Source organism: Chanodichthys erythropterus, chromosome 13 (genome assembly GCF_024489055.1).
Source record: "Chanodichthys erythropterus isolate Z2021 chromosome 13, ASM2448905v1, whole genome shotgun sequence".
In the NCBI taxonomy this organism is placed as follows: Eukaryota; Metazoa; Chordata; class Actinopteri; order Cypriniformes; family Xenocyprididae; genus Chanodichthys; species Chanodichthys erythropterus.
The window spans coordinates 17216369-17234635 of record NC_090233.1 but is presented as its reverse complement, the minus strand read 5'-3'; the positions used below and the strand labels follow the sequence as shown (position 1 = coordinate 17234635).

The 18267-nt window shown below is 37.0% G+C and overlaps 1 protein-coding gene across 1 annotated transcript; it reads left to right on the top strand.

Moving 5' to 3' along the window:
- The first annotated feature begins 2343 nt into the window (after positions 1-2343).
- On the top strand, positions 2344-3108 carry cmlc1 (cardiac myosin light chain-1). Its single transcript, XM_067405950.1, has one exon. The coding sequence runs from the start codon at positions 2393-2395 to the stop codon at positions 2981-2983; it is 591 nt and encodes a 196-aa protein (XP_067262051.1). The 5' UTR covers positions 2344-2392; the 3' UTR covers positions 2984-3108.
- Positions 3109-18267: the final 15159 nt, after the last annotated feature.

Below are 18267 nucleotides of genomic sequence, written 5' to 3'. Positions count from 1 at the left end.
TGGCAGACTTCTATTCTTTAAAAACAGTTTGTTTATCCTTACTGGTTGGAAAGTTATTTCATAGCCATTGACAAAAATACCCACTTATTCCATTTTAACAAATTAATATTATGAATTTTTAAGTTTTGTAAAATTGATTAATAAAGAAAAAAGTCTTTCTTAAAAATTGCTTGGTAAAACATGAGCTTTTTAAACTAGACTAAATAACATTTACCATAAAAAGAAAATGGTATCTTTCTTTTGTGCTAAGTGTGCTTAAAATACTGTGTTATAAACAGCATCACTGTGACGGAGTGATGGTATGTGCTGGCTCTCAGAATAGATCCATGCTTATCACCCACCTGGCAAATTACTTGCATCTCTTAGTGGCACGAGTTGGAGATTGCTCCATACTTGCATAAAATACAGGTTTTTAATGTACAACTTTGAATATTGCATCATATGACATAAATGCACTGTGTTTTGAATATTGTTCAGAAGATATCTTCCTTCATGTTCATACTAACATATTTAGTTTGCCAGTGGATGCTGATTAGAGCCTGAACAGAGTTATTTCACTGAACACTAAAACCTTTGTGCGTTTCTCTACTCTCAAAAGTCTGATCCGCTTTATAGTTCTTTAACTTTTCCACTGAAATGTTGCTGATACTACATTCTACTTCTTTTTGATAATTATGTTTTTTGCACACTTTCTTCTGTGGAACATAAGAGATGATATTTTCAGAGATGTCACATTGCTTTTTGTCCATATATTGGAAGTAAATGATCAAACCAAAACTGTTTGGTTAGTTAGTGGGTTTCACCCACAAATGAAAACTTTGTTATCATTTAATGGGTTGGATAGCTTAGTTGGTATTTCTTGAAACTCTTGACATTCATCCTACGTAGTTATCTTGATTAAGCAATGTCTGATTCATTAGCAAATAATTCTTTTTAGTCTAATCTTTTTGGTTGATCTAGTTAAAGGAAGAGTTCACCCAAAATTGACAATTCTGTCATCATTTACTTCCCCTCAAGGTGTTCCAAACCTGTATGAATTTCTTTCTTCTGCTGAACAGGCACACACACACAAAGATATTTTGAAGAATGTCGGTAACCAAAACAGTTGATGAACCCCATTGACTTTCTATAGTATTTTACCCATACTATGGACATTAATGTCAACTGTTTGGTTACCCATATTCTTCAAAATAAAGTAAATTACAACAAAATTTTCATTTTTGGTTAAACTATCACTTTAACAGAACAGAACAGAATGATTTGTTCTCAACTCAAAGTTCAACTCACTCAATGACTCAATCCAGTTACAGCTGCATCCGAAATCGCATACTTCCCTACTATATAGGTGAAAAACAGTATGTGACAAAAGTAGTATGTATGAATTCTGAACTCATAAAAGAGTAGGCAAAAAGTACCCGGATGATCTTATTCGGCCCGGTCCCAAATGGCACCCTAAAACCCACGGTCTTCCTCTGAGTCTGCACTTTCATGACGTAATGCCACTTTGACTGCCGGGTAGAAGTAATCTGTGTAACTCGCAGAATTGCGGACTCAGCAGAAGTGTTCATCGAGCGCATAGGGGCTGCAGAGGGGGCACTTGCGAGCACCCTTCTAAAATGATGAATGGGACACCCTACAGTCTCGTGGACTTAACGGACACGCCGAGTGAGTCCACAAGACCGAAAGTACACATGAAGTGTGCCATTTGGAATGCAGCCTTCTTCTAGCGTGATGGACACTTTACTATCCCATGAGGCCACAGGAGACGATTTGTGAATGGCAGTGAAGCATAGGTCACATGATAATGACAGCATGGCGAATGTAGTACGTCCAGATTAAATTCATACTACACACACTCACACTATATAGAACATACTTTTTTTAGATGTTGTGAAGTAATTACTAATTCAAAATAAGTACCTACCTCGCGATTTCAGACACAGCCACACTGGTCAACAACCTGGAAGTGAACATTATCAGTAAATAATGACTTACATCTTGGTCTGTTCCTTACATAAAGTTATCATATGTGAATATCATATTTTCATTTAAGGTGAACAATTACTTTAAAGTCTGTTCCTGTGTAAGCTTTCCTGTTGATAAAAAGCTGAAGAATAATCTACTGGCTGGCTATTTAAGAACATTTAAGTAGTTTGTTAATTTTACTGGGGTAAAGGGGTGGTTGGTCTGGTCTTATCTACTGGACAAAAGCATTTAAACATGGCATGAGCAGCACTCAAGTCTTTTCCAGTTCATTTCCTTATATAGTCTGCCACTATTCCAGTGCTGATAAGCCTTATCACACACTCTGACATGTCAGTATAAAAGCCCAACAGGAGCTCTTACAACACATTTCCCAGCTTTTCCCATCTCCGCTCTCAGCATCGACATTATGGCCCCGAAAAAAGTTGAACCCAAGAAACCAGAGCCTAAAAAACCAGAGCCAAAGAAAGAAGAAGCCCCAGCTCCTGCCCCGGTTCCAGAGACACCCAAAGAGCCTGAGCTGGACCTGAAGAGTATCGCGCTGGAATTTACCGCTGACCAGATTGAAGAGTTCAAGGATGCCTTCACTCTCTTTGACGAGACACCAACGGGCGAGATGAAGATAAGGTATGCCCAGTGTGGAGAAGTGATGAGGGCCCTGGGTCACAACCCTACCAATGCTGATGTGCTGACTGTGCTGGGGAAGCCCAAGGCTGAAGAAATGAATGCCAAATACCTGGACTTTGAGACGTTTCTGCCCATGCTGCAGCATATCTCAAGAGCTAAAGACCAGGGGACATTTGAGGACTTTGTTGAGGGTCTGAGAGTCTTTGACAAAGAAGGAAATGGAACAGTGATGGGTGCTGAGCTCCGTCATGTCTTGGCAACACTTGGGGAGAAAATGACAGAAGATGAGGTGGACCGTCTGATGGCTGGACAAGAAGACGCCAACGGCTGCATTAACTACACGTCCTTCATCAAGCACATCCTCTCTGGGTGAGCTGAAGCTGCAAAGATTGCCGAATGAAATTGGAACTCTAAATGGCAACTGTCAAAACACTGGAAAGAAAATATGTCTTGTCTGTATGTCTTGGAAAGCATCAAATAAAAACCATCCAAATTTTGTTTCGTCTGAGATTTTTTTGTTCTGTTAATCTTGTTGTTGTGATGTCAAACTCAGATGTGTATAGAGAAGGAAGTTACTGATTTAACTACTGGATCTACTCTTTAAAATAAAGGTGCCAGCAAAGAGCAAAAGAAAAAGAAGTTTTTCCAATGATGCCATTTAAGAAGTATTTTTTCTTAGTTTTCTATAGGCAACCTTATGCAACTGTTAGGCCTACCTCGAATTTGATTGGATGTGCAGTATTCCAGGAACACTGATATCAAGTCTAACAATGGGATGCTGTTTTTATCTATTTATTTATTTTTTTCCATAACTGAAAGCAGGTGACACCAGAAGCCTTTTAAGTTACAAATCGCTGCGTACAATCGTACGTTAAAGGGATAATACACCCAAAAATGAAAATGTATATGACTATCTTCTTTCAGATTAACACAATCAGATATATATTTAAAAATATCCTTAGTCCCCAAGGTTTACAATGGTTGTGAATGGGGGTCCGCATTTTGAAGTAAAAAATAATGCATCCATCCATAAAAAAGGTAATCCATACGACTCCAGGGGGTTAATAAAGTCTTCTGAAGGGAAGCGATGCGTTTTTGTAAGATAAATATCCATATTTAAAACTATAAATTCAAATAACAAGCTTCCGGCGGACGACCATACGCAGAATAAATAATAATTTATTTTCATTTTTGTGTTAACTATCCCTTGAATGGAGCCTTTTCACATTTCCGTGGTTCTCAGAAATGCATGTTGTCATAGTTGGGTAAACTTAGTGGTGAACAGGAGACAAATACATTTCTTTTTTCTTTTTGGTCATGTAGGCTAATATAACACAAAGTATAGTGTTATAAATATTTTCCTTTTCATTTAATGACAGTGATTATGCTGTGCATTATGCTGCCTTCACGTGCTCTCGGAATTATGGTAAATACAGGTTTCCTGTAAAAAAAAAATGCACATGAACGCCCTCCTGTCGAAACTTAAATCACGATTTAAAGGTACTCTAAGTGAAGTCACACGTTTTTAGGCCAAAATATTTTTTGTCACATACAGCACACATCTCCTCACTATCCGCTAGCTGCCTGTCCCCTGAACACACTGTAAAAAAACGCGGTCTCTAGTCGCCACAAGCTCCAAAAACGGCAACAAAAACTACCTGGTGCAGTCTGGACCACGAAACATAATAGACATGCTCCAGCTCAAAGTGTTGTCAAAGTGTTTGACAACACTTTGAACGTCAACAGGAAGTTACATCCACCCAGGATCGCTTAGAGCACCTTTAAGAAGTGGGAATTATCAAATTTCCTATAGCACGTGAATGCAGCATAGTGGTGGGGAGTTTCCTGCAAGTTACATCATTAAACCAGTAGGTGGCGAAAAGTCTTTACGAGTGAGTCATTGAATCTTCGATTCATTCGACAGGTGACTGCTTTTATGAATGAGTCACTGAATCAAAAGACACGGATTCATAAGTCACCGCTGTTGGGGATGCAACTGTGGATTTGTTTGGAAATATGCCATTGTCGGAGCGAAAACAGACAAAGTAGCTAACTGGCACTGTTGTGTCTAAAAGGTAAGTAAAGCAATATTAACGTCTTTTTAAACCGTTGTATAAAAACAAGATCACAGTCGCTATGCTGTTGGTAAATATTAGCACGGATGTATATGTGTTTGTCATAGTGTCACCAACCGATATTCGGAAAACATCGATCATTGCTTTGTTATATTGCTTAATTTTATGATATAACTGAATGTGAAAACCTTTTTATAGTACAAAGAATATTTTTCCACTACAAAAAAACCTTTTCGCAATGCGAAGGTTAGCTTCCCATGTTCCCACTCTCCAATAACTGTACTCATCCAGAGTGACTAAAAGGGTTGGCAAAATTACTCTGGACCCCTCACATTCAGGCCACTTCCTCCTTTAACTGTTGGCCTCTGTCTAGCACTGAGCACCAGAACAGAAAAGTTTTTTTTCCTCTAGCCATCTAATGTTACCTCATGAACAGTTAAAAGCCCCCACCTGGCAATAGACGTGTGCAATACACAACACTATATTTATACATACATATATTTATTTAGCATACAATATTCACATTCCCTTGTATTGTGTAACATATTCCTACCCGTATTGTGTACTTTTTTTATTTTTTATATTGGCTATTTATTTTTATTCACTTTATTCAAACTTTTATTCATAGTTTATTATTATTCATAAGCATATTTGGCAATAAAGCTCATTCAGATTTGTGATTCTGAGTTTATAGCAGTTACTTTGAAGTCAAATATGATCAAACTTGTGGACTTTGATTAGGTAGTATCAGCACAATTATTGCTGTTTCTGCTATTGATTATACTCCTGTGCATAATGGTTATGGTCTATTTGAAGAGCAGCACCGTGTGATTAATTTTTGCAATCTTATTTTCTTTCAGATGATACATATCAAATTTATAAAATGCAGACCATCAGCATACATCCTCAAACAGGCACCCTAGGCTGTTCTGGGCCCTGCATTTAATTTCACTGTAATTAAAGTTAGGACATAGTGACTATAACATTGATTGGCTAAGCAGGGTACATGTTGTACTTGAATCTGTATAGATCAGTGTGTAATACTCCTGGGAAGTGGGAGTGTGGGGGGGGAGTGGGTTATATTACTAACTTTATGAGCGATAAAGAAGGCCGATTTTGTGGCTTTGAAACTCAAAAAAATACCTGAGCTCTTTTCCTTGTGGTTGTCACGCATCTTGTTCTTGTAAATCCACCTTTTCCTCATTATATTGATGCTGTGAAAATAAACACAAGCCGTTCATATTATAAAATTATGTTTGGCGGGATTCCTCCACAGTCTTCCCATATCTGACATTTTTGTGATGTTCTCTGCATAACTACATTCTTCATGATCTATAACTGCATTTAATGAGTAATTTAGATGCTTAGAAGTTTCGCCAAAAATTAAATGCTTGTGAATCCATGAGATTCGCTTTTCGTGCGATTTATATCTGTTTGCAGTTATGATGGCAGCTTACCAACCCCCCTTTGCTTGCAGCTTTGGCAGCTTGAAGCTCACTGGATTTTCCCCATCTATGCTCAATCAGGAGAGCAAAAACAGAACCGCAGGTAAGTCCAAGGAAGGATTTTATTTCATTGTTTATGAGAGGAGAGTTTGCTTATGGTGACAGGTAATGCCCTGGCAGGCCCGGTTGACACCACATCTGTACTTCCCCTCTGTTACATCCCAAACAAACCCAGGAAAAGCAGCCACCCATCAATCAGATACTCATTCCTGTCACCACACACATTATGTCTATCAGGCATGCGTCCTTTTCCATTTTCATATGCCACATCTCTCATGTTAAATATCCTGTGAGTCATTTGGTCTAATTCGCTTCTAGGTGGCCAGTTTTCCAAAGTGTGAGACGAAACCTCGAAGTTTGATTCTTGTTTGTCGAATAGTTTGGATGAAGTAGTTTGTCTTTTTGACAAGCCTCTCAGGTTTGAACAGCAGAGTTTGATTGTCTAGGTTCGACCATCGGTCCAAAAGTGATTCTGTCACACACAAAGGCTGTTTTCTTTGGCTGGACTGAGCTATAACTGGCTTTGTCTCTTTTCATCCCAAAGAGACAAAGTATGTTTTATTTTAGAGATGTGTATGGTTGTTTTTATACATTCTTTCAGGACATAAAGACCACTGACAAAGATAACAGTTTTAGCTGAGTTCGGATCCAAAGACAACATCTGACCAACTAATGACTCTTTTTGTGAGTGTATGTGGATATAGGTTCACATTGGGACGTACATAGGCAGAAGAGTTTAAGTTCACGAGAAACCTATGGACATGAAACTGTAGTCGATTCTGGGGGGCGTTTGGCCCATGATCAAAGAATTGTAGCCTTGAAGACCGAGCTCGAGCATCTTTATTATCTCAAACAACAGTTTATTATTCATTGATGTCCAGACGTATATTTTATTCTTTCGGAGCGCACGGGTTCACTGAGAAATAACAAAGGAATCCTTTAGCAGAGACCTCTCACAGGCGAGACGTTCTCCTCAGACGGCCCGAAGAGAGACAGAAGGTGATAGGCTTACATTCAACACAGTGCAAATATCATCCTAAATGTCAGAGAACTAAGAGTGCTAAGGAAGACTGATCTCTGAAGCTTACATTGGGAGAGGGACTTCAAAAAGATATAAGGTATAAGGTATTTAAAAAAAAGAAAAAAAAGGGTCTTCTTTTCTAGTCATCAGTCTTTATTTTATTACATTAAATGCTCATCATATAACGTAAATATATATACACTGCTTATTGTTCTTAAATCTTTTATTCAGCAAAAATGCACTAAATTTGTTTTGATTAAACTGATCAAAAAATGACAGTAAAGATAAATTTTATTTCAAATAAATGCTGTTCTTTCGAACTTGCTATTCATCAAAGAATACTGAAAATGTATCACAGTTTCCACAAAATTATTAAGCAGCACAACTGTTTTCAACATTGATAATAAGAAATTTAATTAGAATATGCAAATCAGCATATTATAATTATATTTGAAGGATCATGTGACACTGAAGACTGAAGTAATGGCAGCTTTGCCATTTATCATTTTAAAATATATTAAACAGTTATTGTAAAATTTAGATTAAATGCAGACTTGGTGATCATAATAATAACATGAATATATAATAAAAAAAATATATAATAAAGAATCTCTCTCTCTCTCTCTCTCTCTCTCTCTCTCTCTCTCTCTCTCTCTCTCTCTCTCTCTCTCTCTACATATATATATGATGAGAGAGAAAGCTTGCATGGAATCAAAGCCTCCTTTGTCTTATAAATGTTTTTTGATATTATATAATAAATTATATACATTAAATTTATATATAATGTTAAAAGTCATTTATAAGAACTCTATGTTTTTAAATGTCAAATATATACACCTCCTTAGTCTCTTTAAAATAAATTCCTTTTGGGCCCCTTTTTACTGAGAAAATGAGGAGAGGATGTTCCCAGCCTACCTTAATCAGTACCATTGAGGTGTCTCAGTGCACAAGCCCTCAGATCTGCACTGAATCTTCTTCACTGATGGGGGATGGGTCAGTGAGAGATGACATCATCGGCTGGAGTTGTGTGCTGTGCTTGTGTGTTGCAGAGATTTTGCAGTCTTGTAAGAAGGACAAATTTTTTCTAATGACCACATGAGGACTGACTTGCAGCCACATTCGACTATTAGTATTATGATACAAAAAAGAACAAACGCCCATTTACACTTTGAAAACGCACATATTCGTTGTTAAAATTTATGTGGTGGCATGTGATATCACTAGGGGGCATTACTGCCCCAACACTTACTGTATATATATGTAAGCTCTTGGCAGATGCTTTCTTATAAAAGCAATATACAGCAGAATACAGTATGTGTGATATTAGCCCAAACCAGTAGCTAGCGAAGTACAGCACTAAGGATGATCCTCAAAAAGAAGCTAAAATGTCAGTGTTGCACTACCAGACAATAACTTGTTAGATCATCACTAGGGGGCATCAATATCAAAATATTTCTTTCTCTGTATCTACATAACATCTGGGATTGTGCAGACGATATCCATTGTGTAACTTGTCAGTAATCATACATTCACATGTTCTACATTAGTTCAGCCATCTGGCCACCAGAATCAAAATTATTGAACCAGGATGCTCAGTCAGGCTGGACTACAATGTCTTCAGTGCATTTCCATCATAATTTACAGTTTCCTAGCAGGCCAACCTGGTCATGACCTACATATATCTGCTGTCATATATATGGAACCTGCTAGGACTCATTGTATCATGATTGAGAAGCTATATTCAAACCCTGAAGAAATTATGGCCAGCCAATTGATAAAAGCCACAGAGCATAATGAATCAAGCATTTGAGGGCAGCACAGAGTGATGGTGGAAGTTAGTCAGATTTGGAGGCTAGTGTTGCTCCTGTGGGGAGATGAGCGGTTCGGCAGGCTGACTTTATGCACAATGACATGGCCACAGGAACCTGCCAGAGTCCATTAAAATCTTCCCCAGTCAGGTGTCTCCTCTGCTTCTCTATACACGTTCCTCCAGCTCACCGCCAATGCACTCTGCTCCCAGAACAATCGATATGTTAGGTTACCGTTCAGGATGGAACAGGTTGCTCTAGCCTGCTGTGCCATTTCAGCAGGTTTGGGTGGGGGTCAAAGTCAGTTCTTAAACAGATATGATGGTGCAGCTGCTTTCTTAAGCTTCTTGCGCTTGAGAGAAAAGGGAATGATGGATAAACAAGCTTTGCTTTATACTTAAGTTTGTTGAATCTTTTTGGCGTAACGTATTTGGCAGTTTTAAGCACCTCCGATGCAGATTCAGAGGCAATTTAGCTTTTTTGTAGAGTAATTCATCACTTTTTATTTTATCAGGGACCCCACCTACAGTAAATGCCAGCTGAATATGGTTATTTGGATATAGTTTAGTGAATTAATGTTCAAAGGAGATCAAGAACAGATCACAGTGTTTATTTTACCCCCTAAGCCAAACCATATGTAGACTTCCAGTTAAGTAGGTGTTGTATCCTCTATGACATAACATCCCACACAAGCAGCGCCAGATTGATAACTTACTATGATGTTGTAGAAGCAGTCCAGAGAGAGGTTAGTGAAAAACCTTGCAACTCAATATTGAGGGACTTTTAAACTAAAACTAAGAATTAGTTTAAAGGGATAGTTAACCCAAAAATGAAAATTCTGTCATCATTTACTATTCGCCAAATGATTCAAACCCACAAATTAAAGGGCTAGTTCACCCAAAAATGAAAATTCTGTCATTAATTACTCACCTCCATGTTGTTCTAAACCTGTAAGACTTCTGTTCTTCTTTGGAACACAAATAAAGATCTTTTTGATGAAATCTGAGCGCTTTCTCTCCCTCTATAGACAGCTACTCAACTAGCACTTTGTCGCAACAAAAAGTTCATAAAGACATTGTAAAACTAATCCATATGAACTGATCCAATTTATATGATGAAAAGATTTAATTTAGGCTTTTATTCACATATAAACATTTATCAATGAACATAAACAAAAGCTCAACCAAACTTGAATGACGCGCAAGAACAAACCTCTTCTGGAATTGCAAACGTGCTGTGTAACACACGAGAATGAACCGCATTGTTTCTCGCACGCGTCAAGCATATATGCTTGAACTTCTGTTTACCACAACTGATGTGTGAGTTGATGAATGTTTACATTTGAATAAAAGCCTTAATTCATACTGTTCATAAAGTGATCATCATAATGTAGCTGTCTATGGAGGGACAGAAAACTCTCAGATTTTATCAAAAAGATCTTCATTTGTATTCTGAAGATGAACGAAAGTCTTACAGGTTTTGGAACAACATGAGAGTGAGTAATTAATGCCAGAACTTTAATTTTTTGGGTGAACCAACACTTTAAGATAATTTTTAATGAAATCTGGGAGATTGAACCTCCATTGAAAGTCTGATCCACCAAAGAGGCATGATCACTTTATATTATGAACATATTTTAGAATTAAATTTTTTTTATTCACATATTTATTCAATATGGATCAATGCACATACACGCAAGCAAAACCTCAAACGTGCTTGCTTGATGCAAGAACCAGTGAGGTATTTTCTTGCCTGTCATGCAAGCATGTTTGAGCTTGATGTGCTCTGTATGTGCGTTTATCAAAGTTTATATGTGAAGAAATACCTAAATATAATCTTTTCATAACATAAAAGTCTTTTTGAACCGTCAAAGCTTTAATGGACTTTCGGTGAAGGCACAGAAATCTCTCAGGTATTATTCAAAATAATAACAGGTACTTGTTTTAATGATGATCTAAATTCTTATAGGTTTGTAATGACATGAGAGTGAGTAGTTTTTGGTTGAACTAACATAATGTTTGAATTAGCACACATTCCAGAAAGCTGAGCAATATTTTCTAGCCGACAGCTGGCCAGAAAGTTTAGCATGCTAAGAGCTTTTAAGAATCTAATTAATGTAGATGTCAGTCATCCTATCAGATGTGTTAGTTTTGTAATTCAATATTTTTTTACGTTCCTTCTAACAAGTTGTTATTCTGTCACACGGTCTAATATCTGTTCGTTGTACTTCCTACTAATTATTACATATAACTATATCAAGTTTTAACATGGACAAGGAAATACAGCTTCTAAAAAATCAGTGTTCTCTCTATCTTGTTGTTTATTTAGTTTCATATTTCAGTGTCTGTCAGATTTTTTTTCCTTTTTTGACAAGCAGGAAACCAATAACATAGTAGGTGTGGTAACCACATCAAAATTTGTAGGATGTTGATGGGATTAGAAAACTAAGACGACTGGAAAAACAAACTATTTGCAGATAGTATATTGGAAACAATTCACAATCGATAAACAAATACATATATGGATGTGATATTGCTCAAATTTTGTTTTCCTTACTGAATTTGAATGCAACTCTGTTAAGTTGTTAAGCCAAGAATGGAATGTTTACTAAAGCAGCTAGAAAAAATTTCACTTTTAGCCGCTTGTAGGGATTTAGTCTGCATTGGCATTACAATACTTTGAAGGACTTGTTTTGGTCAGTGGCTTCAGGGTGTGGGAGAGGGGAACCCCTGTTTTCATGCATTTGTTTTGAACGTTAAAGGTGGGCAGGGCCAGAAAGCATTGATTTGAAAATGAGACGTCCCATGTCAAAACTCATGTCTGAGCGGAAGGTAATGGGGGTGTGGAAAGAGAAGGGGCCTACACGGAGGAGTGGGGCACAGGGGTCAGTATTCTGGAAAAACACATGAGGGGGGTGTTTGAAGTGGGTGGTCTCATGAGAACGCCTGGCAAATTAGGATGCAATCTAGGAGTAACTATGGATACAACAACACATGGCTGGAATACGCACTGGAGAAACATTGACAACACACACTCTACATTCCAGTGACTTTCTCTGGGTGTGGTTAAATGGAAGTTTTAATCCATAAAATGAAAATTACATACCATATTCAACAAAATATAGAAGCTGAATATGAGGAGGCCTGTAGGATAAAGATTATAATAATCTATGACCATCTGATGTAACAGATTTCAGTTTTGGACTTTAGAAAACAGAACAAAGTTTTGTGACAAAGGTTCCTTTACATGATACATTCACTGTGAATTTTGCAGGCAGTCTGTAATCTTTTTTTTTATTTTTTTTTTATTTTGATATATAGTATGACATTTAAAAGAAAAAGGCCCAGAATAGATGATAAGAAGATTCAATTAATTGAAGAGTCAAGTAACATTAGTGAATCATATTTGATGGCATTTGTTCACTGCTATGACATTAATTATATCAAAAAGTGTTCTCTGTGGATGGTTTAAAATATGACGGGCTCTTATACTCAAAGTTTGAAAATCATTGCTGTTGCCCACACCAAGCCATAATTAAAATTAGTTACTGCTCACTAAAAAGACAACTATCAATTTGAAGAGGTCAACTTGAATAGATGTATGATGTATAAGGTCTCTGGAAGAGTGGAGGAGGGGATTTGGTGCATCTTGGGAGGTTGGAGATGGAATTAGGTGGAGGGTTGGGGCTGTCACCACAAGATTGAGTAACTTTTAAAAAACATTGATTTCACATCTTAAAAGAATAGTTCATGTAAAACTGAAAATTCTGTCATCATCTACTCATCGTTTACATGTATTACTTACTTGCTTCTGTAAAAACATGAAAGAAGATATTTTGAAGACTTTTTCTGTTTTTGTCCATACATGAAAGTCAATGCGGTCCAAAACAGCATTGTAATGGCAAATAATTTTGACAATTTTCTTTACTGAAATATCTTTAGTTTTTCCGCAGAATAAAGTAAATACATTTTTTGAATGACATGAGGGTGAGTAAATGATTAAAGAATTTACCATTTTTTTGAACGAACTATCTGTTTAACAGCTGGGGTAAATACCCTAAGCATCAAATGTATAGAACAATGTAGAAGCTGAAACAGAGAAAAATGGCAGTCATCAGACCTTACAGCCGTAGATAATCACATAATGAATACAGATACTAGCATGAAAATGTCAGTGGAATTTGAACAAGCATGATGTATCACAATTTGGAATACACAAACAACATAATACAGGGATGCACAAACACTCTGGAGCAGAAGGGGCCTGAAATGCAGTTTGCGGTAAAATGAATTCATTTATTGATGTCAACCTCAACCCATTGACTTTTTCAGCATCATGAACAATACCTTCAGGAGGAGCGAGGGAGATCATTGATTGACCTCTATCAGGGTGGATAAGCTATGATCTCTATATCCTCTCACTCACATCTGTCAGACATTGTCTCCCGCTGTTTATATGGTAGCAGATTTAATTTTCCCCTAGAATAATCTTGTGATTTTAATTGAAACGGATTTGAGTAATTTAAGATATTTGTCTGTGAGAACATTATATGGAGCATGTTTACAGATCATGTTGTTGACGCAGACACAGTGAGGCAACTAGAGGCACAGTGAGGCACCAAAGGATTAATCTGATCAGTTGTCCATTGAAATGGGTTAAAGTTGTTCTTTTATGGCAGTCTGGGAGCATCTTGTTCTCTCTCATACTGCATTTGGCTGAGGACACTAGTTGTGTGTCTCCTGTAAAAGAGCAGTCTGTCCCTTGAGCTCATTCATCAATTGATCAGTTGGCAGACTGAGCTCTTTCATCAGTTTGAAAGATGGCTATATGAATCCTCTTTATTTCTCTATTCACTCCCCCACTGACTTGAAATGCAATACACAAATTAAAGACAAAGAACATTCCTTTATAAAAACCTCCATCTTCATCAGCAAAATTACAGTAGTAGGTGGGAAGACCAATATTGTGTTCATTCTGTCCTTCTTACCTCTATTCAATACATCATTACATAATGCAGATACTGTATTACTGTGACTCACTTCTAACTGGTCTTCCCACTCAATTGCTTCAAATAATACAATACGTCAAAAACCGAGTTACTTAAAAGTCAGCAAAACACTCCCATCCCTGCTTAAAAGACCTGTATGAATTTCCTAACTGGTTCAGACTCTAGGCTGCTTGTTTTGTGGTCTAACTGGCGGACTAGAATAGCCATGCTATTCACCAACAAAATCTTTAACAAGTATCATGATGGACGACTTGCTCGTTAAGTGTTTTAACCACTCCAGCATCTTATTCTGAAGACCAAAATCCAAAGCACAACATATGCTGGTCTTTTCACCAGAGATGCTCTGCCAATTCCTCTGGCTTATCGCATACAGTACAAAATTCTAATTGCAATTTTTAAAGCCCTTCATGGTCCTGCACCGCAGTATCTAGCAGATCTACTCTCCTGCTCAGACACTTAATTCCTCCGGAGCCATTTTATTAACGGTTCAAGATTGTCCTCCATGGGTGGTAGGTCTTTCAGTGGTCCCTTTTTAAAAAAAAATTTTTTTATCTCTTTTTGATATTCTTGCTTTTTCAGTAGTTTGATGTCATTTGAAGTGTTTCGAAATACATTGTTTTATTATTATTATTATTATGCATTCTTAAAACTGCTTATCTTCTGAAGTGCCCCAAGGATGATGGAGCCTATCCCTGTGTCTCGGTCAACATGTAAGGATGACCAGTTAATAACAATAATAATCATAAATATTAATAATAACAATTACAGAATCAGTGAAGAAATAACAATAAAAACAATTGGTGATAGAAATAAAAAGCATTTTTCATTTGTATGCAACAATTTAAGCAAAAACTGGTGGTGTAAATCTGAAGATTAGAGGTAGTCATAACAGAACGAGGAGGTTAAAGCTGTGAGGACTAAGTAAAGGGAGCAGAGGAGAAGGAACGGAGGGGATTTAAAGGTGAAGGTAGTAGCAGGGGTAAGAGTGTAACAGTATCGCTTCCCTCAGCAGGCACAAATGTTTCTTCACATTGCTATGTTTGGGCTGCAGAGCTGAGATCCGCCTGTCTGCGAAGGGGAAACTGTTTATTTGAATTAAATGTCATTCCTGGGGTTCCATATGGAACTGGTATATCCTTCATTTTTATGTGGTCTGTTTGATTTGAGAAATCAGGAGCTGTCCTGCACTGTGCTCAGGCTGGAGGCTTAGGTTGAGGTCTTTACAGTTTCCTATAGGTACACTTTCCAGACCACAGGGGGGAACTAACTTTGTGTAAATTGGCCGAGGTCCATCATGCAGTCTTCTTAGGGTTGGAGAAACAGACAAAGTCTGTGCTGCTCTCTAAAAGGACCACTTGTTTGTTGCGTTTGAGTATGACCCTCATTAATACTGGCCACTTAAGTTCTCGTGGATTCTGTGTGAGCTACCTGGACCCCGACTTTAAAACAACATGGTTTCAGATTTTAAAAGTCTAGTTTCCATTCAGCAAATAAATATATTAATAAAGCACCAATGTTATGGAGAGATACTACTGTACAGCTCCTGTTTTACTTCTTGGTTCATTGTCTGAGAGAAAGAGCTTCAGATCTGGTAGAAAGATCAGATTCACACTTCCAAAAATAGATCACTGACAAAAAAATAATAATAAAAAAAACACTAACACTTTAATTTGTTCCTCTTAGCATGTAAAAGTGTAACTGCATTTTATAGGTTTATTGTTGTCTATGTGATAATTCTCATTACTTCATGCTTACTCTGCACTTTTGAATTAAAAAGAACCATATGATTCAGTAAATGCAGACCACTGCTAAACCCAATTTTCATGTCAATATAAAATAGCTTTTTGAGTAAATTAGATGTACTGTACAATTAGGTTTTCTACTGATGCCATTGCAATGGTAAGTAGGCAAAAAAATGTAGCTATGTAGAGATAGAAAACATCAAGAATTTAAGGATTTTGTTTTCTATTCAATTCCTCTTAATGATTACGGTTCCTTAAAGTCAGCATGGAACGGAAGTTGTGATAGTGTTTTTTTTTCCTTATTGTGAAGTGAAACGGCTTGACTTAATTTAGTTTTTTGGAACTTGTGTAAGAAGTTGGGTGTTGCTAACTAAATGGAGGCAGATCCTAATGGCAGTTTGCAGTCAGATGTGGAGGATGTTCAGTCCCACCCTCCACTGAGACATATGTCATGAAGAGAACTATGAAAGCTTTTAGTTTTTTTTTTTCTTTTTCTTTTTTTTCTCAAAATTTGCATGATAATCTCTCAAGTTATAAATAAAGTCGCAATTGTGTTTTATAAAGTCTAGTTTATTTATTTATATAAAGTCAGAATTGCAAGATAAAAACTCAGGATTCTGAGAAAAAAGTCAGAATTGCAAGAAATAAAGGCAGAATTTCGAGATAAAATCTAGCAATTGTGAGGAAAAAAAGTCAGAATGGCAATATGTAAACTTCTTATTTCTCGCAATTGCGAGTTTATATCCCACAATTCTGAGTCTGACTTTATAGCTCGCATTTGCAAGTTTAAATGCTATTGCAATTCTGAGAAAAAAAAAAAAAAAGAATTGCGAAATGTAAACTCACATTTATCTTTTAAATGGTTTATTCTGTGGCGGAAACAAGCTTCTATTGAGCACAGATGTTGTTTTGAGGGAGAAAAGAGGTTAACATTTTTGATTAAAGATTACAAATTTTGAAGTAAAAATTTTGTCAATTTTGATATCATGGTGACTTTAATGATTAATTCAGATTGATTCACTAACCTTTCCAACTGATTCATAAGCATTTTTGATTTACTAAAAAGAACCAACTCATAAGACTCCTCTATTTGTGATTCCGATTGCGCTGGTCGCTCTGCATGTTTTTGATTGACTAAAGAGAACTGGCTCTTGGGTCTTTTGTTGCATCATTGGAAGAATGCATGTTAACATAACCAAATGTCATGAATGTCATTTGGTCATTGTATTTTATTTTACCTATTCTCAATACCTGCACAACTACTGTATTTGTAAAATGACACAACTGATTTTTAAATCTAATTGATTCTGTTACACTCCACAAACCAGTGAACTGGCTCCAAATCTGGCGACTTTTGAATGTAGCCTATAAGTCAATGTAGAACATAGGCATAGGCTGTTGTTTCGCAAGATCGTCCATTTTTAAATCCTATAAACTGAGCCATGAAAACTGGTTTCATCGGCCTGTGCACTAATATACAATTGCATGTGTTGCCATCAGACCACTGGGAAGCATTTCCTTGTCCTTGACCCATTTCTTAAAAGTATGCACCTCTTGCCTCAAGGAGCTCCTTTTCATCATCTTCTTCGTCCAGATTGTTTTATCATTCTCTGATGTTCCATCAGTCCAGGAGAGAGATGAAAAGACTGCATGATTGATGAATGAGAGGTATTGACTGTTGCTCATGATGGCTAGATGTCAGCCTCTTTGACAGGCTAATGTATAGTAATAATGTACTTTAAAGAGAACAGTCAAAACGAGCAGGAGGCTAAGAGTAAAAGGTTTATAGCCATATGAAAACAAGGAAGACCATTTTTTTGTAGTTTCATGGGTTGTGAAGAAAAGTTCCCCAGGGTATTACTTGCATAGAAGATACATAAACCCGTGCATCAAGCATATGTGCGCACCTGTTCTACCCTACACCGTAGATCAAAACCAGGATAAATCTGGAACTAACAATTATGTATGAATTATGTAAACTACAGGAATGCAGTTTTTTATTTGCACTAGGAACTTTATGTGCAATGTTAACATCTTCTGTGTCAGTTTTTTTTTTCTCTCTTTACAATTTATATATAAATATAATTTATATGAAAATAAAGTAAAAAAAATATGTATATGTTTGGGATCAGTGAGATGCATTATATTGATCAGTGCTTCAAGTGTCTTCTGTTACTTTATACTCACCCGTGTGGTTTCCTTCATTCCCTTTAATAAATCCTTGCAAACGATCATCCGTTGTCAGTGCTTCAACGTCTTGTGACAGAAGACAAGACCATTGCTGAGATGTGGATCCCTGGACTCCTCCAGCCTTGTAAACTGACCCATTTGCTGAACTACACCAACTTCGTCAATTGATTCTTCCTCCAGTCACCACATCTTCGCACAATCTGCCTGTCAGTCCCATGGCCTTACCAGCGCCCTTCTCTTGCATGGCGGAGAACTGCAGTGGCTTCCTACTTCAATGCATGTAATTATTCAAGATGCAACCATTTCGA

What these genes read in the sequence shown, in the direction of transcription:
- cmlc1 (XM_067405950.1), top strand. Translation starts at nt 2,393, where the DNA reads ATGGCCCCGAAAAAAGTTGAACCCAAGAAACCAGAGCCTAAAAAACCA.